Genomic DNA, 23522 nt, shown 5'->3' with positions numbered 1-23522 from the left:
GACTTGACTCTTGCTTTGCACACAGATTTTATCAACAATTTAAAAATACAAATAAGATAGTCTGACCTATTTAAGAGTATAAGGAAATATGATTGATGTTAGTTTGAACAGTGATTTTTGATATACAGGCTGGTAGCATTTCACCTGTTGTCTTCAGCACAAAAGAGCCTGCAGAGGTGATTGAAGGGATCCATCCAAGGATATAAAGGAGCACAGAAAGGCATTGTTGCATCAACCACTCAAGAGTTCAGAGGTGATCAAGTGCTCTGCAGCCTTATACATTTTATATTTAATTTCTAGCCTATGACCATATGATCCTACACTCCACTGAACAACACATATCATGTGAACTTCACTGAAAGGGTGACAGGAAGACAGGAACCAGGACTGTCTACCCAGTTCAAGAACTGGAACAGGCTGTCCAAGAAAGTACTGGAATCACCACAGTCCCTGGAAGTGTTCAAGAAACGTGTGATTGTGGCACCAGGGGACATGGGATAGTGGTGAACACAGCAGTGTTAGGTTAACAGCTAGACTCCATCTCAGAGATCTTTTCCAGCCTCAACAATTCTATGATTTATGCTGTACTCTTATTTCACCCCATAGAGAGCACGAAGAGAATGAATCTGTTACCATCAAGACATGTGGAGATTTCCCATTCCCTCTTCATGGTTTGCACTTAGCTCACAACAGCAAAGTCTGAGCCTCCCAATTCCCTGAATTCTGGCAGAATTTCTTCTTCCACTTCTCACTACCTTTGCTCAGCAAGAGAGTTTTGAGAACATCAGCAAGGAGCTCTGCTTTGCCCCCAGCTATTAGCACACAGTTCTAGTATAGCTTGTAAGTAATGAGAAACCACTACAGGGAGTCACAAAACAATTCTTTCTGTTGGGTTTCCAGCTACAAAAACAGCTGCAGTGTTTCCAAGCCAACAATCCATACAGCACAGTGACCTTTTTACATAGGTAGATGCCTAAAAAAGAGTAAGTAAGAGAGCACTTGCTTATGCTATCACACTCCCAATTTCAAATTATTTTATGCAGAGAGGATTTCTTTAATCTGATTTTATATACTTTAAACCCATACCTTCATCTTTCTGCCATGTACCTTTTCCAGTCAGCCTCCCACTGAGTCTACAGAACCTTCTCAAGCACACAGTGGCAGCAGAGTTAAGGGAAATATCACCTTCCTCTGCTCCCAGCACGGCTGAAGGCAGCCCAGCCTGAACAGCAGGTGCTCCCAATCAAAGGCATTCCCCATCACAGAACCTGCCTCTGCCAGGCAGAAAGAACACTTCCCACTGACAACGTCAAACCCTGGCAATTCTGCCTGCCAGGGGTGGATTCCTGCTCCCAGCAGACTCTGCAGAGAATTCACCTCTCAAGCTGTGCTCCTCTGAAGCGTCTGAAAGGCTGTTTCACAGAAATTACAAAAAGACTCTGGACAATATGGACTACTCACCAAGTCCCAACATTTCATTCCAGAAGTCATAGGAATATAAGGAGGTACAAGACCACAGTTCTGTCTTCTTTCATCATGAACTACCCTTCCTCTGAAACCACTAAATATTCTGCTGAAATTAAAAAGGTTTAAAGCAGATACTTGGCATAAGAGGTTACAGCCCACCCTGTTAACATTTAGGAAACTAATATGCAATTTTAAAATAAGAACCAGTTCTTTAAAGTGCCAGACACTGTTAAATATAAGTGCCATGGCTTGTGTAAGCTATAAAGCACTGAGAAAGTACCAGTTTCCAAACAGTTTCATTTGCTGAAGGAAGCAAACTCAGCAGTTAGAACTGAACCAATTACATTGCCTAGAATTAGAGATGAATACATTTATGACAGCCACTAGTGGCACCAAGATATAAATTTCATTGCCTGCAGAGACTGAGTTCAAGAAAAATAACTCATGAAATGAAAGGCAAGATTAAATTGGCAACAAATGTGCTCTACAGAGGGAATTTCTGTATTATAAAAAGGTAACATCTGAAAACTACTTTTTTTTCCCCCCACAAGAATCTGTTCCATATTCCAAGAAAGCACCTGGACTAGTCTGGCTGGGCTGGTTTTAAAACAGCAGTGAGGACATGGTAATTTAATTTTACTTCAGTAATATTTACTTCAGCTATTTTAACACTATTTAGTCAGTTCTGGTCTATCACATTTAAAAATACATTTGTATTTGCAAATACACTACAGAACTGGCAGAGAGTATTTACACACATACTTTGTGAGAGTCTACAGCATAATTTCTGAAAATGAAACAGGAAAATATTTTGGTATGTTCATAGCCAGTGCAGATACAAACAGTGCCTCCTGATCCATCACTGGAAAGCCTCCCACAGAACCCCTGCAGCCAAGGCTTTTACTTGTTTAGAAACAGAATAATGAAAACAAGCTTGGATAGAACAGAATTCTCCTGACAATACTAATTTCAGCAGACAGACAAGTAGATGGAAAAAGGCCTAACTGCAATTCAGTTTATGATAAGTGTTGTATTGATCTCACTGAGGCTGTTTATATGTTTATACACAGCTGTTTATACAACCTGTGCAAATAAATCAGGTTTAACACACTTCCCTGTACTTTTGCTGAAGCACTGCTCAGAGACTCTACAGCAAACTAAAGCACTCAACAAAAGAAAAAAGCAGGGAATCACCAACTAAATAAATGCAGGTTAACTATCAAATTTCAGCACCATTATTCTAAACGTACCATAATTAAATGCAATGAATTCCACTTTAGAGATTGCTCTGGTACCAGGGAAGAATTCTTTTAAACTTTATGTGCAGCAAATTATTCACTGTGCCATTCACATTTCCAAAGGATTTTTACATGGTCAGAATTTAAAACACAAATCATTCTGTGCTGTGCCTTTCAGAGGAACAAAACAGCCTTGAAAAAAGGAACTGCAAGCAACATAGTACCTAACATGACATTCAGCAGTAACTTATCATCGTGGTGCTGGGCAGTAAAAATATGAACCAACTCGTGTATCTAATAACTACAACAGATAATGCAGTAACTGTATCAGCCATAGCAGTCAAAATATATAGTCCTGAAAGAAATAAGAGCTTCCTAGCTCTAATATCTGACCTGGAATATCAGAAAAAAAATATTTAAAAGTATACAAGGACATGAGCAAAATTTTACTCCTGTTAAGAGCTTTTGCCTCCAAAATGTGCAGGGTCATTACAAGAAATATTAGATGTTACCTGACAGCTTAAGTAGCTTCAGCTTTGTATTAAGGTACAAATCACTTCTACCAGTAACAAACATTGCCATTCAAGTTTTCTTTACATAATTTTTTTTTTTTTGTATTGAAGAGAAAGAATTTTCTATCTCTCTTAAACCACAGTTTTCACATTGTTTCACTGCAGGTTTGAACCACTGAAGCCTCACCCTTGAAGGTGTGCACCACCTCTCACAAATCAGGCTGTATTAAAAGAAATAAATTCCTTCAGAATTCAAAACAGCCTTTTTGGAAAGTTTGCCAGAGACCATCCAAGACATATGCAAAAAAAATTTAATCCAGAATAACACTTAAATCATTTGAACACCACAAAACTACGTTTATACTACAGTTGACTGACACCTCATGGAATTTATCTTCTGTTCGTTTGGTCTCAAAAATTATTTTTGAAAATAGCCCTGCAGGAAAGCAAACATTAGAACTGTAACTGCACAGCATGACAAGTGTTTCTTGCAACAAAGATGCCTCAAATAAACCAAAATAAGCCACCATCAGCTTGACTGAAAGATCCTTTTTTTAGAATTAAGGATACAGTATGAAGGAATGGATCTGTAAGGATAACTAGGCTGGCAGCACCAAGGCACAGTTTAGACAACCTTCTTCTCCCACCTAGTGGCAAGAAGCAAAAAGAACAAGGTCTTTGGGAGTGCAAACAATTTCCATTTCCTGGAGCACCTAGTATTTCCTCCTGCAAAGACAATGGTTTTACTTTAAATTACTTATTTGGGGAAAATAATCTATTTCCCTACAAGTTCATCATTTACATCCAAAGTCAAATCTGAACCAGTGTGAAGTAGGAATAAAGAAGAGAAAAATAAAAAAAATTATTTGCTGTCCTTTACATACAAAGTATCATTCCTCAGATGAAAACAACCTCTGTGAGAAAAGCAGTACACCCATTTTGAATCTCTGCACAGTTTTTTGACAAAATTTTTAAAACAAAGTCTAAAAGTTTTGCAAAATGGCGTTTTGGTTTTGACTAAAATTTTTTAAGCAGCTTTGAGGCATCAATGTCTAGATGATACTTTAATCACTATCCATTGAATTATTCAATAATTCAGACAATTATTCAATATTTTAGAAAACTGTACATGGATAGAAGGTAGAAAAGAAGCCAAACACCTGAAGGTACAATACTTACAATTTTCAACAGATGGCACTTTACAGCAAGGAACCCATACTGTCTAATTGAAACACAGCAAAAGCAATTGGAAGGCTGAGTGCACTGACATGCCAAAGGGGGGAAAAAAAACCTAATATCTTCAAATTTGAAGGCACAGATCTATAAAACTGAAAGTACAAAGAAGGAATCTAAAGCTAAACAAAAACTGTGAACTAACATGCTATCTCAGATATTAACCACGCTGAGATGTTCTTCACAAAGGTGAGATATTCCCACCTTCTCTGCTTCTCAGGCAGAACTTAGAGCAAGAGTGAAGCTGAAAGACAGCAAAGAAAATAGGACCATCAAAATGTCTTTATTACTGCATACTGGCAAGGAACTAAGTAGTGGGCAAGCTTCACATTTTTATAAAAGATTAAATCAGCTGCCACAATCAAGCAGCAATTGCTATGCTAGACAAAAAACAGTAATATATGATTTTTAAATCTAAACACCATTAGGCACTCCACAGAGAGGTCTGTGGGACTGAATAAGTTCTCCCTTTGGCATTAAGCAAGGGAAAACTTCAGGCACAGGAACATACAAGAAAAGGGCAGCATTACACCTCTGGCAGGGCAAGTACTGAGCCTCCCAAATCCATGATAGCTACATTCTTCCTCCTGATTGTAAGCAAAAAATCTAGGCACATAAGGATCTCCTTCAGCAGTCAACAAACAAACAAGCAGCAGTGAAGATACAGCAGAAATGTAGCAACTACAGTAAACCAAAAAAATTCAATCCAGGTATTGGCCTTGTCAGACTTCAGAGCTCTCACAAAAGCACAGCTGCAATTTCAGCACATTTTTCTTCCTGCACTGGTAGCAACAGATGCATCTCTTGCACAGATGAAAAACTCCAAGCCATTCATACAATTAGAATCAACAGATCCACATGCTTTGCCATTGATTTTCAGACTGATCCATGATTTTGGTGCCAAGGAAAGCCTTGCTAATCTGGTACCTACAATGAGGAAGTTGTTTCCACACAGCTCCGGCCAACTTCAACATTATAAAAATTAATGCCTCAATCCATTCATTTAGTGAGAGATTTCCATATATCTGATTCAGGCTGCTTCCAGTCTTCTGCTGTTAGTTCTTTCAGGTTCAAGTCTTTGAAAAACTCCAAACGATGACTGCAAACAAAAGAGAAATAAACAAAGTCCTAACTTCTGTAATAATCTGTAACAGCAAAGACAAACTGAGAGTAATGAAATCAGAAACAGTCTCTTCACTGTTTCATCTGCTACCAACATCTGAAAAAGACAAGAGGGTTTTTTTTGAAAGGGGTACTATAGAAAGAATTCCTTCTTAAAAGGTAGTACAGCCATTCTCCAGTGCAATACAATAAATAAAAATAAAAATTCCATTTGTCACAGAATACTGATATGCTTTATTAGCAATAGCCCAGATTTTTTTTTTTAATATACAGTTGCAAAGCTTATTTTTTCTTAAATAAAGGGTATTTTATCTAAAATTTACTCATGTTGTGTGACAGGTTTCATAAGAGCTATAGAGTGTCCTCTAGAGCTGGTTCATTTATACAAAATGTCCAGGAGTAACAGGTTTTACCAGATCATCTCAGCCTCACAGGCAAAGAAAATAAACAAGCCCAAAGCACAATTTAAAAATCCAAGTTCTCTGATTTTTCTATTGATATGGGGTATCCTTTAATTATATTTTTTGTGTTTAGTCTGCCTTTTCCATTTTTTCCAAAGCATGGAACCATCTGTAGAGGTGAAAGCTTTTAGAACAGTAGGGGAGGAGCAGAAGAGACTTACTGGAAATGTATCAGGTCAAATTATCACCAAATGGCACTTCAGGAGGAGCTGAAGTCAAGAAGGAAAAGTAGAACATCCTACCCATGATTCAGATGAGGAAGGTGATGAAAGCAGATACCAATGTGTAATTTTCTATGCCCCTAACATGGCAACCAAGCACTAATTACAGTGCCACACTGCTTTATACAAAGTACAGCCCCATTGGACCCAGAGCTAAGTACAACAACAAAAATACTAGGGGGCACTCAATCCAAAAACCAGATCAGCTTTTTCAAGTATTCCAACAATAGTGCAACCCTTTTACAGAAGAGGTCATTTTATGCTTACAAATCTGGTTCCTGTCCTTCCTGCAGCTGGTGGGGAGGCACAGGATAAAGTGCTTCATATTTTCTCTCTTCTCCAGAGCCATGAATTGCAAATGCATTGAACTTGTCAGTGCATGGTGGAAAATAACTCCAAGGAAGAAGAGCTTTACCCTCCCATTTGGTTTTCCTTTTGGTCACCTCAAACTCCAGAGGAAGTTCTTCCTGTTAAATGTAGGGGAAAAAAATAAATAAGAGGTATTGACTATTTTTAGATGAGAAAGTAGGTAAATAAAAACCATTATGCATGTACTTGAGCACTTACTTTCCATGCTTTTCTTCTGCCAGAAAGCAGCAGCAGTAAGTACTGCCCATGGCTGTCAAAGAATCAGAGCACAGTTTTTCTAAAATTATGTCGAGTTATTAGTGCATTATACCACCACAAATATGTACATTCCCCATGCTGACACAATTTCTGTGTCTAGTCCCCCTCACACGTGTCACACAAGCATTAGAACTGCAAGTGTAAATTAACTTTTGGGATTTTATCAGTGCTGTACTTACGGGCAAAGCTCAACTTCCAAATACTGCTCAGTTCTGCCACTCAGAAAGAATGCTTCTACAACTGAAAAAACCAAACCAAGCAAAAAAAATTAAAAAAAAAAAAGCCAAGCTGTCAGTATTTTATATTAACTACTGTGTAATATCCTGAAATCTTCACATCCAATTAATGCAACTCAATTTTCATGGGTTTTAACCTGTGCCACGCCAGAGCCTGACTTGCTACTGACACAGTGACTACAACCCAAATATTCAAAATGCTGTGCCACAATTCCAGGTTCAGAGCTCTTATTTTTAATTGCTGTGATCACAATGAGCTTTATAAAGTACTGTACTGACTTTATTAGCTTTACCAATTCCAGTTTTGGAAACACTCACCCTGATGCAGCAGGAAAACAAGGGAAAAAGGATCATACATTCAGAGCAGGGCACACACCCCATAACTAAAAATGTTAAATCTCAGAAATCATAAGAAAGCATTTAGCTCTTCAATGGTTTTTCCCTGTAGATGGCTATTTTGGACAGGGGATTACTGTTCCAGGTGTACTTGAAAGCTGCATATGACATTTGAATCACATTTCAGGAAATGAAAGTAGAACTACAATGGTGTTTCTCATGTAAAATTACAGCAGTGCTTCTCACAGCAATGACATTATTAGAAAACTTCAGTTAGAATTATGATATGACTGATCTCTTTATTTATTTTTACTTAAGCATATTTATTATAATAACACCAAAGAGGATTTCAGTAGAGCTTGAATCAGAATAGCTCAATAATCAGGAAGTAAGGAACTGCTAGAAACATTCAATTCTTGCATTATTCAAAGCAATGGGTAAAACTGACAGAATGGACAGGAAAGGAGAAAATACCCAGCACTACTATGAGAGTTTTCCCCATTTCATTCAGGTACAATTTGAACTGCATTTCACGAGGTGTAATTTCTGTGTTTCACACCTTCCTATTCCTTAAAGGAACTTTGGAAAAATGATTAAAATACTTAACTTCTTAAAGCAAAAGTGGAATCCATCTTTAGGATTTCACTTCTCCTTCCACAAGGGAAGATATAGATAAAGATATATAAGCTATAAAATAATTTTGATACTCAGATATGTCAACCTCTGATAGTTCACAAGTTACATCAGTAACCCAAAAGCTAAGTTTGAGTGCATATACTATTGACAGGATCAGGAAGTCAGCTTGAGAAGTATTGAAATCAACCCAGATCACTGAACTCCAGTTTTGGGAGTTTTCTTGTAAAAAAAAAAAAATCACAGATTAGGAAGTCTCTTTAAAAAAAGACCAGGCATATCAAATAGAGAGGAACCTCAGTGTCTACAGAAATCAGATATATTTGCAGAAGAGTTACACTTACCCTCATAGTCCCAGAGGCCACCAAAAGGTTTCCCTGGCTCTCCGGGAGGTGCTGGGGGGTCATTGAAGAAAGGAGCACGAACTTCCATCAGCAGTCCTGCACTATCCGGCCTCAGCCCGATTGTGACCGGCTGGTGGCTCACAGGCAAACCATCCCACGTGTGTTCAATGCGAAATTCCATCTTCAGGCACTACACAGCTGAAAAAGGAAAAGTTCTGTCAAAGATCTCACATTCCAGGTCGGCGTGAATTGCCCTTTGGTTGCCCAGGAGGAAAAAACAAACAAACACACACTTTGGTACAAAGTCAATTAACAAATCATGTTTATAGACACCAGAACTGAAACAAACTAGCTTTTGTAACAAAAAACCTAACAATGTTACCAAACTGTGACAATCAACAGCTACATAAATGCTGGTTTTTATAGTTTTTATACCCTCAGGGTTACAAATGAGTCTGAAGTCATGATTAAAGCTATTCACGCACACATCTAAATAAACACCTTCCAAAACTACTAGAAATATTTATGAAGCAGAGAGATAAACAAAACGGTCTCCACTACATGAATGTAGAGGATTTGGTAACATCAGAAAGACTGAGGGGAAAAATTTAATCTTTGAGACACAAGGAAACGAAGCAACTAGCTAAAGCTTCCATTTGCAGTCACTGCCGATCAGCTTTCCCTTAAACACCTCCAGGGCCGGTGGGCAGCTCGTTCCTAAGTCGAATCACCCTTTCTGTAAAGAAATGACTCCTAAAGTCCAACCTGTCCCTCCCCAGAGGCACCCTCGGGCTGTGTCCTCTCCTCCTTCCCGGGGAGAAGTGGCCGCTCCCGCCCGCCCACAGCCTCCGACGGCCAGAGCGCTCCGCGCCGCTCCCGCTTCCCCGCTCTGCTGCTCCGGCCACAGCCTGATTGTTTTTCCCGAAGGGAACTTCCAGCACTGAAGGGAACTTTAAACACCCATCTCTAACCCACAGCCCCCCAAGCAGAGTCTAACGAGGCGTTCCTCCCGCCCGGGCCCAGGCCCCCGCCATGCCCGCTCCCCACGTGACGGGGGCGGTGCTGGCGGCCAGGCCCGGCCCAGGCCCGGCCCTCGCCGCTTGTGAGGCTCCTCCGCGGGGCCCTGGGGCGGCCGTGCCTCCGCTGATACCGGGGCTGCCTCCTTACCGAGCGGCAGTGCTGGCAGCGGGGACGAGCGGAGCGGAGGGGCGGCTCTTCCTGCTGCCCCCGCCCCGGGGCACCGGCGGGTGAGGGGAGCGCGTTCCGCCCCGGCGCCGGCGAGCTCCGGCCGCCTTTCCTCCTCCGGCACGGCTCTGGCTGTCCTCCCCTCCTTCGGTACGGTTCTGGCTGTCCTTTCCTCCTCCGGCACGGTTCTGGCTGTGCTCCCCTCCCCTCCAGCCCGGCAAGCGGCTTTTCCCCCCGGGGCTTGGCGGAGTTTGCTCGGGGAAGGCTGGGAGCGAGGCACGGCCGGGTGAGTGTGGGCACTGAGGGTTTATATTCTGCAGCAGTGCGAAGGTTTGTGTTCCGTGGGTTTTTCCCAGTGAGGGAAGTGCTTTTAGTTAGCGAAACATCAATTAAAAAGCTGCTAATGAGGGTGATGGCCAAAAGCTCATGCGGTTTTGTATGAATGGATCTTTAGTTATGAAACCGCAGTGTGAAAAATGCGTATTTTATAATTGGATTTTCGCAAATATTAAAATGAATATTATATGTGTCGTGTTAGAAAGTTATGCTGTGTTAATTTTTTAAGTAGTGGTTTAGGTTGTAGCAATATGTTAAAATAGCAATTATATGTGTGAGATTTTTTTTTAAGAAAGGAATGAGGTACCCGCACCAGATAGCAGCCACAGGACACCTAAATCTTTCACAAAAAAAGAATTTATTGCTCCATTAGCAGAAGAAACTAACTTCTTTCTGCCTCGCTCAGCCCTGAAGACACCATCAGGATTAAGAGGAAGAAGTTGAAACTGACCAGACAGAATCCTGTGTTTGAATGGAATTTATACATCATGCATGAATGTGCAACAGGCTGTTGCTTTTAAGGGTTAATTCTCTATTAGCGGGTGTCCTTTTTCAGACTTATTTTGCCCAGAAAAAGGTACCCGGACGTCTGTAACTCTGTTTTTATTGTCTCTTAGTGTCCTAATCACAATTGTTCAAGTTCTTATTACTCTAGTTATATTACTATTTTTATAACTATTTTATTACTATTACACTTTTAAAATTTTAAAAACAAGTGGTTGGCATTTTTCACACCCAGGGTTTCCTACGCTTTAGAAAGCTGTCTTGCCAGTTATTCATGAAATTTGCTTTATGCACTAAAATTGGTATTTTTAATTATGTGTAACTTGCTGGGTTTAATATAACTTAACATGACTTAATCAGAGTACATCTGAGTTACTCACCAGCACAATAACTGGCCAGACAAATTTGCTTCTGCCGAGTTTGTATTCCTGGGAGCTGGAGATGGGGCAGGCACTTTGTCCCAAGGAATGTCGCTGTCCCTAATTAGTGCTTCAGGAAAATTTGGCAGCACAGCAGCAGCAGGAGCAGGTCACAGTGCATACAGCATTTGCAGCTCCATCACTCAGACCTCAGAATTTCTCTGGGTACCAAGTTCTGTGTGGTGTCAAAGGTGAAAAACCAACTTTTGATTCCAAGGATAGCAGAAAAGCTTCTCTGTGAGATAACACAGTCATTCTGGTTCAAAAATCAATATCTTTCTTGGGCTTTGCAAGAGTGATTATTGTTCTGTGATGTGAAAAATTATGTTTTTTCAAATACTGGAATGTTGCCTTTTCGTACAGATTTCTTTTGGCTGTTTATTTTGTAAGTCTTTAGAATCTAAGTAGAACTTGGACTAAATTCACTGTGAAATCACAGAACAATGAGGTTGGAAGAGATTTCTAAGATCATCGAGTCCAACTTATGCCCTAACACCTCAACCATACTACAGCACCAAGTGCCATGCCCAGTCTCTTTTTAAACACATCCAAAGGTGGTGATTCTACCACCTCCCTGGGAAGAGCATTCCAGTACTTTATTATTATTTTTGTGAAAATTTTTTTCCCTTTCCTGTCAAAGAACTTAATCCTTTAAAAAAAAAAAACTATATGTTTTCATAGGACAAGATTTGAAATTGACTTCTATGCCAGCTGAGCCCCAAGTTGTTTTAGGCCTACTCTGAACCTGGTGCATGAATAAATGTTTTTCTTGCTTCACAAATGTGAAATCAGAGTTGTAAAACACTGAATGTGTGTAAAGCATCTGAAATGAGATTCTCGAGGCAGTATTATACTTAATGTCATAGAGTGTTTGTCCTGTTAAATATGTAGGTGTAAAGAAGGTTGAGCTTTACCTGAATTCCTTTTGAAATATTAGTAACCAGACCTACAAATAATAATCCTCTATTCCATTCCATACTTTTGTGGTACATGCTGAACTTTTTTCAGAATGTATTTAGTGCTTTATTGATGAAAGTGAGCTTCTATAAGTGATGTTTAAAATCTGTCCCTTTTTGGACCTGTGGCATCTCAGGTTTACATCCTTTGGCTTATAAGAGCAGCAACTCTGGTCCTCCTGTTTCCTGGCATTCCTTTGCTGTTACCTCCTTTCTATGCTCACTGTCTTTTTCCTGTATTTTCCTTTAGAAGTTTAGAACTAGTAAAAGAACCATGGGATGTGTATCAAGAAAAATAGGCAAGAAGTTGTTTAAATCAAAATACAGCCATTGCATTCCCAACTGCTTTTTTTCTTGTTTGTTACCCATTGTAGTTACAGAAGTGTTACTCAGATTCTTACAAAACAGAACAAAAATAATTCTTAAATAAAACAGAATATAACAGGAATTTAATTTATTATTATTACAGTTCCTATAGGTTTTTTCAAGTTCTGAAGCTTTTTTTTTTGCTCTTGAAGCATTATGTTGTTAAACATGTTTCTGACTGCCAGTCCCATTTATTTAGATTGAGGCCTGTGTTATAACCATGATTCTCAAACGTGGTGTTTTTCAGATCAGAGGCTAAAAATGGCACTTGGACACTCTGAAACCAATGAGGCTCTGAGAATTGCTGCTGAGCAGGTATGTGAACTCAGGCATGGAAGTAGTAAAAATTTTTTTTATTATATTTTGTCATAAACAACTTTCTAATATGGAGCACAACTCACTTAAGTGTTGTCTGGCTCTGTTTTGGGTCCTTCAAAAAACTCCCCTAACAGTGAACTATGGTATTTTTGGTGCATTTCTGAAAGTCTTATCCCTGAAAGAGCATTTGATTTGTAATTCAGTGCACATTTTCACTTTTCTAAGAGACTGGTCTCATGATGGGGTAGCTTTTTGTGCTGGGTGCCATAAGCCTGTCTGAAAGCTTGTGCAGAAGCTCAGGCTTCAGTGCTTTCCTGTTGCTGAGATGCATGGAAATGAACTAAGCACTTACACAAACCCATTATAAGATTGAGTTGATTTTCCCTCAGATGTAATTGTGCTTGAAATCAAAGCATGTCCAGTGGAAAAAAAAACCTATTTTTTCATATTGGGGCAGCTCTCAAAGTTTTTTGAACATAAATCTGAAAGTGATTCTGTGGCATGTTGTGTACAAATTACTGTACAGACAGATTTGGGTTTCATATAAAAGTTTAAAACCACATACATTTATCTGCAATTACTAATGACTAAATGATTATTCCAATACAGGAACATGCCCTTGGTGGTGATGGCACATCAGGATCCAGGATGATGGACCAAAGGTAACTGATTCCAAGTGATAATTGGGAATACTGCAGTGTATTTGAAGGAAATGGTCATGTGCTCACAGGAGTGTAAATATCCAAGTGAACTGGGTCTTGTGTACATCTGTCTGTAGAGGTCTTACTGTAAAAGTTGGTTTTTGGTGGTATTGTGTTTATTCAGTAAGTTAAATTACTGACTTTGCTACCACGAGCTGTAAAATAAAGGATAAGAGATGAATGAAGGAATTTCTAGTCTAAGTTCTGAGAGAATAAACAGAAGTTCTGGTAAATTGCACTGATCTAGGTAACACAGGTGACTGCTGTCTGTTGAGATTGGGGGATGTTTTTAAAAATGGTTTTTTGACACTCTTCCACTGACAGTTGTCTATCAGTAAATAATTTCATCATCACTGTAATTTCTTCTTACAAAAATAACCTAGATTTTCTTGTTAACTTTTAATATAGAATTTTCAGAGAACAGCTCTCAGTTATGAAAATATTAGGAGGGAAAATGTATAGAAGTAGAACTACAGTGTTCTGCATTGTCTTTTAGGCCACTTTTGCTATTGTATGTGAAAGTAGCAATGAAGTCTAGTCTTTTAATATTTGGTATTCTGTGTGAATCAGTGAAATATATTAATATTGTATTAATGGTCATTTATTATGTCCCATTATATGTTCTATTTCTGTTTTGTACCACCCTTGCTGTTAATGATCATTATTTAAAAGTGGTGATTAAATTTGTTCATTTGATTCTGGGGAATGTCAAGCTTGGGACTCAAGAAGAGTGACTGCTCTGTTCTGGCCTCTAGATTAAGAATTCTTTAAAACTAGTTAATTATCTGAGCATTTCAGCATTTATGAAACTCATTCTGATAGTGTTTTTCAATTTCTTAGCTTGTCAGCTCTAATCACAGAGTATGGAAAACAGGTGGAGGAAATGAGAGAGCAACTGCAGCTTTATCAGGTATGGGCATTCCCTACATTTCAGACTGGAAATTTCTCCTTTTAGTGCTATGAGTTGGTAGGGCACTAGTTTTTGTCACGCTTCACAAAGCTGCTGGACTGCAGGCTGCCTCAAGGGGATGAATGGAGAGCTTCTGTGAAAAGCTTGGGAGATGGTCCAGATTGCAACGGTGTAATCCTGGGGGTTGAGGTGGAAGGGATCCATCTTCCTTTCACATGACTGAAAACATAAATGACATTAAAACTTTTGGCACACAGAAAGTAATTTTTACTTGTGATCTTCATGCAGAAATTACACACTGCTTTTTAATGCACTTTAAACTTTGATCTGTACATCATAAGGATTTTGCAAATAGTCTTGCAGCTTGATCAGTTTCTGGAGGCAACAGAAGCACTGTGGCTTCCTTGCACTAGCAAACAAAACATCCAGTTTGGTTCATGTAACTGGAGTTTCTTCTCAGTTAATTGCTAAACTTTCATCAAATGCTTGCAGCATAAAAGATGAGTTACCCACTCTACCCCTAAAAACTTGAGTTAATTAAAAATCAATCTGTAAAAGCCATAAGAATTTTGAAAGGTTAAGTTTAATGTTTGTAATAACTTCCAAATGCTGAGGTGTAACAGGACTTGTCAGCCATTAAATTCAAGTGGCATCCTGTGACTTGCTTTAAAAAACAATTGACTTTCATTTACTGTATTGTGCTGGTTTGAACTGTCCATCTTTTACAGTGTCAGTCAGAAATACAGGATGGCAGTGTTACCAGAATTTGTGTCACTTGAATGAGTGCTAACTCTTGAATGTCTTTGTGTCAGGCACAAATGGGTGGGATGAAGAAAAAACTGGAAGAAGTAACCAAGGAAAATGAAAGGTAAATAATGGCACTGCCATGTTGCTACTACAGTTTCTCATGATTTCTAAACATCAGAAAGCTTTTTTTTCCTAGGGCCTTGATATCTTTGAAATCTTCTACTTAGTAAATTCAGGAGCCTAACATTAGAGTCTTGAAGTGCTTAATACAGGTTACAGGACCAGATAGAGGAGATTTTACCATGTCACTAAAAGAACTAGATGTGAAACTTTTTCAAACTGTTCATTTTGTTTATAGAACATAACTGAATAGATTTAAATTTAAATTTGACTTGGAAGGAAGTAGTATGTACAGGTGAAAGGCACTGTATATTTCAGTTGTTAAAAAAATCCCTTTTAAAGTAATACCTTGCTGAACTTAGTTCTTTGAATTTCAGGCTGCATGCAGAGTTGAAAGAGCCTCTTGAGAAGCAACTGGAGGCTCTTCCTTTTGTGCATCTGGAAACTGATATTCCTGCAGGTGAAGGCACAGTGAGAACCCTTCAAGAGGAACTACGGCTGGCAAAGCAAGTGTGTGAGATGAAACATTTAGATTGTTTTATTTCTCTTGTTGTGCCTTGGCAGATTTGGGGAGGCTGTATAATTTCTTGATTCAGAAATCATTTGGTCAGAGTTCCTTGAGGCTGTTTTGAGCCCCTCTTGAATTAAAGATTAAAGAACCTTATTTCCTAGATTCATAAAATAATTTTTAAAAGTGAATTTTAAAAATTATAATAATTTTAATATTAATCAGTAATTCTACCTAGTTGACTTGATCTGTATGTCAAATTCATGATCAGCAACTCCATGAAATATTTTGTTCAATTCAAGCTTTTTGTAGAAACTTGTCATTTTAATCAAAACTATTGTAATGTGATGTGAGGAGGGAAATGTGGGATGTAGAAAATAGTATCTAAGTGTAAAAATACAAGCGAATTTTGTTCAGTTTATTACAATATATCAGTTGAATTTTAGTATTTGAATAGTGTCTATACTGCAGGCCTACCTTAAAGACCTGTGAAAGTTTGAGCTCTTCAAAAAAAAAGGGCAAAAAACTGGAATTGGAATTTGAACTTCCAAGCATCTGTTTTTCTGCACTTGAATTTAAACTTTAAAATAAGTGCGGAGAAAAGTATAGCTTGTGGCATTTCTTCAAAATAGAAGTGAAGACCTGTCTTTTTAGACAATGATAGATGAAGACAAATGTGCTGTAATAGAATATTGTTCTGTAAATTAGGAGAGAGACCAAGCAGTTGAGCGCTGGCAGACGCTGTCACAGGAGCACGACCGGCTTCAGCAGCAGTACCAGGAGCGCCTGACCAGAACACACGTTCTCATAGCTGAGAGGAAAAAGCAGAGTGTAATTCTCACCTATTTTTCTTCTTTTTTTCTTTTTCATTTACATATATATATGTACACAAAATATAAATAATCCTGTGTTTGAATTGCACTGTTGAAAATCTTCAGGATGGTAAAACATCTGGAAAAGTTGCTTAAGATTTCTGAGTTCTGAGGGGAAAGTATTTCTTTCTCTGTTCTCCTTTGAGTAGCTGGAAAAGTAGTCACCATTTCTTGCTGTTATTCAGTGAAGAAGTAAACAGGTGAAAAGTGATGTACACTAGTCTTTGTCTAATGCTAGCTTGTGTTTAGCAGCCTCTTTCTCTTCTGCTGAGTCTGGGGAAGACCTTTCAGGAAATTCTTAGAGAAGCTGTTCTTCTCTGATGAGCTATGTAAAGATGTTCAGTGTGTTATAGAAACTTTTATGTACTTTGCTACATGTATTTCTAGGAGAGAACCTACAAATTCTTTTAATATTTCTTCTCTATTTTCAAACACACTTGACTTGTGGGCACAGCTACAGCTCACCTCAGAAATATTTTTTTACTGATTTTTGGGTTTTTGTAGTATTAAGTTCACCTTGGCAATGTGATCTTTTCTGAGAAACAGGATAAGTGTGTGTGCAGCTGTTGTACTCTGTCAAATTTCATAACGATTTCAAGGAATAGTTAAGAGGACTCTGATCTTTGTGTGGCTCTAGCTTTCTGCTCCTGTTTCTAATATTAGATTATTTTTTGTGTTGTATTGTCAGTTACTAATAGCATACTCACAAAGGAGAGTATAGGGAGTCATTGGTAGCTGTTGTAGGGCTTCCAGATTCCATTTTTAATTAGTAACTAAATTTTTGGTGTATTTTAATGCCACCTTGACAAGAACGAGGCTAAACAGCCTTTGATTCTTGAATGCTACTTGTCTCCCAGAGAAAACAGCTCTCCAGTTAAATAAAATTTTAAGTTTATCTTTCAATGAAGGAGCAGCAAACAGCTGTCAGAGGTAAATAGAAATAGGTAAGATCAAGTAGAATTGGAATTGACAGAAGGCCAGGAGGAGAGGGGACATCATAAGGACTGGATGTAGGAGGAAAGGGAGGGGCAGGAATAGTTCCTAGCATGTCTTTGGCCTTGAGACTGTTAGATAGCATAATTAGAAGACACTTCAGTCCTCTCTCTTCTCTGAAGGCACCTGGAACGCTGCAGATATTTTATCTGAGTTATGCTAGTTCTCCTGGAATGATGGAGTTCACATTCAGAGACTCAAAAACTTAACTGAGTTGTGTTTTTTAGGAATAATCCTGTAGGGCAAAGAACAAATTAAAATGCCCATAACAGGCATTTTTTAGTCAATGGATGCATGTCTGTTATTTTGCTTAGCAAAAATGCTTGTAGTAGCACCACAGTTTGTGTGACTCTTTAAAAACCCTGTTCATGTGTCCTTTCATGTTTTTATAGTAAGTGCATGTGAGGTTTGGAAGGAGGCAGTTTGGGACCCAGGGAAGATTAGATAAATTGTTCAGTAGTAAATCTAATTTTATGGGGTATGAGGTCAACAGCTAAAAACAATCCATCTGAAACCTATAAAGACACTGAATTTCCTGCTACATGTATAGGTTTTTAATAAATGTTTTCAGTTGACAATGAAGCTTTCTAATTATTCACTCTTTCTGACTGTAATAATTATAAGAAACTCTGGATTCTCTTTTTAGGATCAACTGAGTAGCATTCAGCAGCTGACTCGCCAGCTGCACACGGTGAGTAAAACCTTCTGAGCAGTGAACTAGTAATTTATTTCTTTTCCTAATAGACCCTTAGAGTACAAAACCAAAGCAAAAAGGCCTTCACACATAGCTGGTGCCACTCAAATTTGCAGACTTCACTATGTGGCTAGTGTACTTCACACATGTCTTCACAAAGGAAACATTTCTTTAAATTATGCCCTCTAGCATATGCTAGCTCTCTCTAGTTTTTATCCATTCCTGTTTTAGTACTGCTGTCTTCTTCAGTGTCTTTGTCACCTTTATGCACATTTTGCTGAGCTCTAATAACCTTCCAGTGCTTTATCCACATCCTTAGACTGTGAGACTTCTTAGTTAATAAGCTTTAGTCTAGGCCTTCCAAAATTGACAATTTTAATAGAATCTCTCAAGTAGTTTTTTGTTGAAAAATTGAGGTGAAAGAAGAGGTGAGGTTTTTGACTAACCAGCTTGTTTTTGATTCCTGTATGATCTTTTTTGAGTGTTTGTTTTGAATACTGGCAAAAAGACTCCTAATCCACTCCAACAGTCTGCTCTTGTTTTTATCACTGAAGTCTTTTTTCCTCACATCAGAGAAAAGAGTTACGACAATACTTAAGATAAAGATAATCCATTTGTTTGCATTATCCAAAAAACACTTGGTACCATCTGTTGCCAAAGGCATAAAGATGACATGGGATAAAGCATGAAGCCCTTTTTTTGAACTAACAAACTGAAAAACTGCAAGTGAGGAGACATGTTAATTAGTCACATTTTTATTGTGGTGAAGCAGCTGTGTTTCCTAGATGTGCTCAGGTTGGAATTGTTCAACATATTCATGCATGCTCTGGAAATGAGATTCAGTATTGAGGCAAGAGGGTTCACTGCTGATGTTAAAATACTTAGAGTAGTAAAAACTGAAGTAAACTGCAGAAATTTGCAGAAAGATCTCATTGATTATGTGAGTTAATTTCATCTGTTATTTTGGTTTTTTTAATGAAACCAAACTAATAGATCTGGGCAAGATGGGGTTTTTACTTTGAGTACTCTGTGGTGGTCTTGAAATGAACTGTTTGCACTCAGAATAGGTATTATAGAAGTAGGAAGTGCCTGAAAACAATTCTTAGCAACTGTTAAAAAAGCAAGGACATTAGCAATTAATAGGAGAGAGGTGGGAAAAGGAGAATATTGTGCATTTTGAATGCTGCCTGCCATTGTGGTCATCTTTACTATCTCAGTGTAAGGCATGTGTAACATTTTCAATACGATAATGAACATGTTACAATTATCTCTTTATCTTGCAGACCAATCAGCAATTTCTGAAAACTGTGACAGAACAAGATGTGGAACTAGAGCAGCTACGAAAACAACTGAGGTATAAACCAGGCAGATTAAAAAAATAATTAACATCTTTTCTGTAGCTTTTCCTGACCTGCTGCTGTGTCCTGGGTCTTGTTTGTACTGCAAGCTAATTTCATCCTCAGAGTTAAAATGGTTTCAATAACTGTCTCTGAAGTTTGCTAGACATCATTAGTGTTATGGTAACATATTTCCAGTCAGTGTTGTTTGGTCCAGCTTTTCCCTGAAATAATCAACATTTGACCTTTGATTTTAAAAGAAACTGTCAGTATCACATCACAATTGATTTTGAAGATAGGCTTTCATTAGAATACAGTGTGCTCAAAAGCCATTTACATGGTTACTCATTACAGTTCTGAAATTTGAATGGTCAAACAAGCTTCCAACTTTTTTTTAAATAAAATTTACTTTCACCTCTTATCAATAAAGAGCTCTAAACCATAGATTCTGTGGAAGTTAAAGGTAAAAGAAGTGTTAATTATATTCCTGAAGTATATCAAAAGAAAGAAGAAATAATATCTATGACACAATTTCGTAATTATGGTGTTTACAGCTGAAGTCTATTCAGTGCCAGTTTACTGTGTCTCTTCTCTCTTTTAACTAGTGATAGTTGATGTCAAATTAAGATTTTATTTCATTCAAGAGTGGATTTATGAACTGAGAGTAAAATAAAAAATTCAGTCATTATCCATCTCTACAGACACTGATTATGCTCACCTTCCTCTCAGATCACCCTAGAGTCCTTGCACCCCTAAAAACAGTGTTTTACTCCCAAAGTTAATGGCAGCAGCTCTGTCTGGCCCTAAAAAGTGCTGCAGTGTTTCTCCAAGAAATCTGGAATATTTTCACCAGTTGCTTCTATCCCATGAAGCTGTAGTCTACATGGATTATATAGCATATGGTGCAGACAATTCTAATCCTTTGGGATGTTTTCCATAGTTTTACATGATTTATGGTACTAGAGTACTAAGTCAGGAATGCAAAAGTAGATTGAAAAAAACCAACTTGTGTGTTAGAGAATTGAGGTTTAAATTAGATTTGTATGGCCTGGATAAAAAAAAAAAAAAAAAAAAACAAATTAAGAAACTTGGCTTAGCTAGGGCATGGATCTGCATTTCAGAATCTTAAAGCTCTTACACAGAGATAACTTGCCAGGATTAGGTTCAAGATATATTGTGCAATAAAGAATAAAAGCTGTATCTTTAGAATCAGTTTGTTGCCTGTAAAATGCAGACCTCTGAATTGGATCAGAATCTGAACTTGGTTGTTAAAATGCATTTTTAGTACTTAAGGTGTTCTAATATTTATGACCTTTCTATGTTTTGCTTATTTTTCCCTTCTTACACTGCGTTTTGAGTTTATACTTTGTTTTACAGCACTTCTAAAATATTTTGCAGGAGGCAATTTAATTTAATTTCTTCCTGAATTTCCAGTACTTCTTGTATGAGAAAGATGCAATGTTTCAGAAGGACTAAGGTCAAAGTTTATGGCCCACACTGAAGACTGTATAGGAATAATGGTTTTGTTGTAGGTTTTTGCATCTTAAAGAAATTGGAACCAAATTAACTTTTCCAATTAACTGGGCTGAAATCAAGTATTTGCTGTAAAATTGCTTGGATTATGTATAGTTTGCTTAAGATTTTCATGTGGGTACAGTACTCTTGACTTTCATGCCCTTTATTCAAAATTAGTATTTCTAGAAGAAATATTTACTTGAAGTTGATTGTTAAAGGTATGAAATATTTTCCAGCTCTTTCATGACTATTGGTGCTGCAGTTTGCATGAGCTAATCTAATACAAGTTTGCTCTCTTTTACCTTTATGATAGAGTCAGTCATTGGTTTTTAAATTTAGCCTCATATGCAGCCTGAGAAATTGGGTTACACCCCAGGTGAAGGCTCTCTGTGTCTTTCTGTTCCCAAGTCAGAGGAGTGGGAGGGTTGCTTTTTTCAACAGATTTTTCTACTGAGGATGAAGAGCCACTAGTCATTAACATGATTCACCAACTGTTCCTGGGGGTTTTTTTCCCTCTTCTCCTTCATCCCACAAAAACTATTCAGATTACAAAGCACATCAGCTGAATTCTTTAGAAGTGTATAATGATTGTTTTAATTCCTGGTCCTGTTGCTTTAAAAAGTAAAATCTAATTCTGCAAAAGACTTCTCTATTACATATCTGTGACTAGTTATGCCTAAGTTATTGAATCACTTGAAGTTTTTTATTTCCTAGTCCTTCTTTTATCTATGCATACACCTTCCTTATAATCTGTGAAGTAATTTCCACAGGACTTTTGGAATTTGGTATTCCTCTCTCTCTGTGCCACATAGGGAGAAGGGGAAAACCTCTTCTGCCCTGTGAGAACAGTACTGTGGAATTTTTCTGCTCTTCCCAGCTATTGTGAAAAAGTTTTAATTGAGCCATTTTTCCCCCCTCTATTATAACTGTTTGGTTTTTTTTATATACAGACAAGCCAAAATAGATGGGCAGGCAGCAAATGCTAAGCTTGAAGAAATGATGGCATTGAAAGAGAAGCTTCAGAGCCAATTGGAGAGAAAGGTATTCTAAGAAAGGAATCATTTCTGTTGCAGCTGAGTGGACAGTCATTTTCTGAATGCTGACATTAAATGAACTGCAAGTTGTTATCTAGCTCGTTTTATGTGACTATATCTTTATTTTGTTCAGCTCAGATCAGGTCTGGATAATACTTTCATTCATTCCAGGAAGAAGACAGGATGTCTGCCCAGGAGAGAGAAACAGCATCTGACAAACGCTTGCAGCAAATGCAGTCTAACATAAAACAGTTGGAAATAAGGTAAAGAGAGCTCACTGTGTGTTACTAACAGAATACATGCAAGAATTTATACTCTGGCTCTACAAAAGTAGAGGGCTTCTCTGTCCTTGCATCTTTTATGGCAGACATGTTAGGAAGTAACAGAAATGTTTTTGATGATCCCTCTGAGGCTCTCTTGTCCTTTCTCATGCCTGCCAATACTGACAATCATAATTAAACAATAAGAATTCCTGAGCTGTTGTGAAATTACCAGTGGCTTTCTTTCTCTAAAACTATAGCTGGAACTTCATTGCCCACATCCAATTATTCAATTTCCTCCACAGAGGAAAGATCTATTTCTTCTGGGGCTACTCTGCTCTGATTTAATATAGAACACTTTCAGTGATGTATCCCAGGATATCACTGGCATTCTTCTAAGGATCTTCTGAGATTAGATATCTGAGTTAACTCCTGTAATTCTGTTTCTTTCTAGGACTTGATTGATGATCAAACTCAAAACACTCTGTCCAAAAACAAGGAGAAAACAATGCAATTTGGGCAATTTATGAATAGATACTTACTAATAGCTCAGTTTGAATGGACCAGTGTCCTGATTGACCATCACATTGTCCAATTTCTACTGTCTTGTAGATTGTGTGTGACTGTTCAAGATGCTGAACGGCTGAGAACAGAAAAAGTAGCCCTGGAGGAACAGATCAGAGAGCTTCAGGCCAAGTCTGCCAGTCTAGAAAGTGAGACATATGATGCTGTTGCAAAAGTCCAAGATTGCATACAGCTCTTGGAAGAAGCTAACCTGCAAAAAAGTCAGGTTAGTCATTGGATGAAGGTGTTCCCTAGAAATCAGGATGTTTAGGATACACAAGCTAGTTTCTTTCATGTCTGTTGTGCTAAAATTAGACATGCACAGAGAGCAGCCTGGGATGTGACCACTCATCACTCAGATTTGTCATACAGTATATACTTCAAAGCATATGTTGAGTGCCTGGATCAAGGTCATCTAAGTGATAACATTGTACCTAAACATGAATATTCCAAAGTTTTTGGCAAGAGTTCAGAGTTTCTTACCCAATACTGGTGTCAGGAAAAAAAGGGGAAGGTTCTGTTACAAATTTATAACTGTTAAAGACAAGACATAGGAAACAAGGAAAGGGCAGAGTCATCAACAAAGAAACCTAGACATGTGGAGGGCCTTAAAAGAAACTTTTGTATACAATGTGGGATTAAACTATTATGGAAAAACACTTATGCCAAAAATATTGATATGAAAACATGGCTCAAGGAGCCAAAACAAAGCAGACAATTCTTAATTTACTCCTCTGGCTTAAACATGCTGAA

The 23522-nt window shown here is 38.0% G+C and overlaps 2 protein-coding genes across 4 annotated transcripts in view; one reads left to right on the top strand and one right to left on the bottom strand.

The window, feature by feature from the left end:
- Nucleotides 1-859: 859 nt before the first annotated feature.
- On the bottom strand, nucleotides 860-9467 carry C4H4orf33 (chromosome 4 C4orf33 homolog). The gene is made up of 6 exons (XM_018921167.3): nucleotides 9196-9467; nucleotides 8431-8628; nucleotides 7061-7121; nucleotides 6822-6873; nucleotides 6522-6721; nucleotides 860-5549 (listed from the first exon to the last, which is right to left on the bottom strand). The coding sequence occupies exons 2-6, from the start codon at nucleotides 8609-8611 to the stop codon at nucleotides 5450-5452; spliced, it is 594 nt and encodes a 197-aa protein (XP_018776712.1). The 5' UTR covers nucleotides 8612-8628; nucleotides 9196-9467; the 3' UTR covers nucleotides 860-5449.
- Nucleotides 9468-9541: 74 nt separating this feature from the next.
- Nucleotides 9542-23522, top strand: part of SCLT1 (sodium channel and clathrin linker 1) — a 32564-nt gene continuing 18583 nt past the window's right edge. The window contains exons 1-12 of one of the 3 annotated variants that reach the window (XM_050974136.1): nucleotides 9542-9901; nucleotides 12444-12511; nucleotides 13124-13176; nucleotides 14056-14125; nucleotides 14938-14993; nucleotides 15370-15502; nucleotides 16209-16331; nucleotides 18012-18056; nucleotides 19343-19413; nucleotides 21862-21952; nucleotides 22117-22208; nucleotides 22818-22995. In XM_050974136.1, the coding sequence (XP_050830093.1) occupies nucleotides 12458-12511; nucleotides 13124-13176; nucleotides 14056-14125; nucleotides 14938-14993; nucleotides 15370-15502; nucleotides 16209-16331; nucleotides 18012-18056; nucleotides 19343-19413; nucleotides 21862-21952; nucleotides 22117-22208; nucleotides 22818-22995 (966 nt within the window). In that variant the 5' untranslated portion in view covers nucleotides 9542-9901; nucleotides 12444-12457. The remainder of the gene's footprint in view (nucleotides 9902-12443; nucleotides 12512-13123; nucleotides 13177-14055; nucleotides 14126-14937; nucleotides 14994-15369; nucleotides 15503-16208; nucleotides 16332-18011; nucleotides 18057-19342; nucleotides 19414-21861; nucleotides 21953-22116; nucleotides 22209-22817; nucleotides 22996-23522) is intronic. The other 2 variants (XM_018921164.3, XM_009096312.4) reach the window with 2 other exon arrangements.

Source organism: Serinus canaria, chromosome 4 (assembly GCF_022539315.1).
Source record: "Serinus canaria isolate serCan28SL12 chromosome 4, serCan2020, whole genome shotgun sequence".
In the NCBI taxonomy this organism is placed as follows: domain Eukaryota; kingdom Metazoa; phylum Chordata; class Aves; order Passeriformes; family Fringillidae; genus Serinus; species Serinus canaria.
The sequence above is the reverse complement of the archived record's forward strand: the minus strand, read 5'-3'. Positions and strand labels throughout refer to the sequence as shown.

Bases quoted from the DNA above. Each gene is read 5' to 3' on its own strand.
- C4H4orf33 (XM_018921167.3), bottom strand. From the start codon at position 8,611: ATGGAATTTCGCATTGAACACACGTGGGATGGTTTGCCTGTGAGCCAC. The intron at 6,874-7,060 runs GTAAGTACAGCA...ATTCTTTGACAG, and splicing joins TTGGAAGTTGAGCTTTGCCC to CCATGGGCAGTACTTACTGC. The intron at 6,722-6,821 runs GTAAGTGCTCAA...TACATTTAACAG, and splicing joins GCAGAAGAAAAGCATGGAAA to GAAGAACTTCCTCTGGAGTT.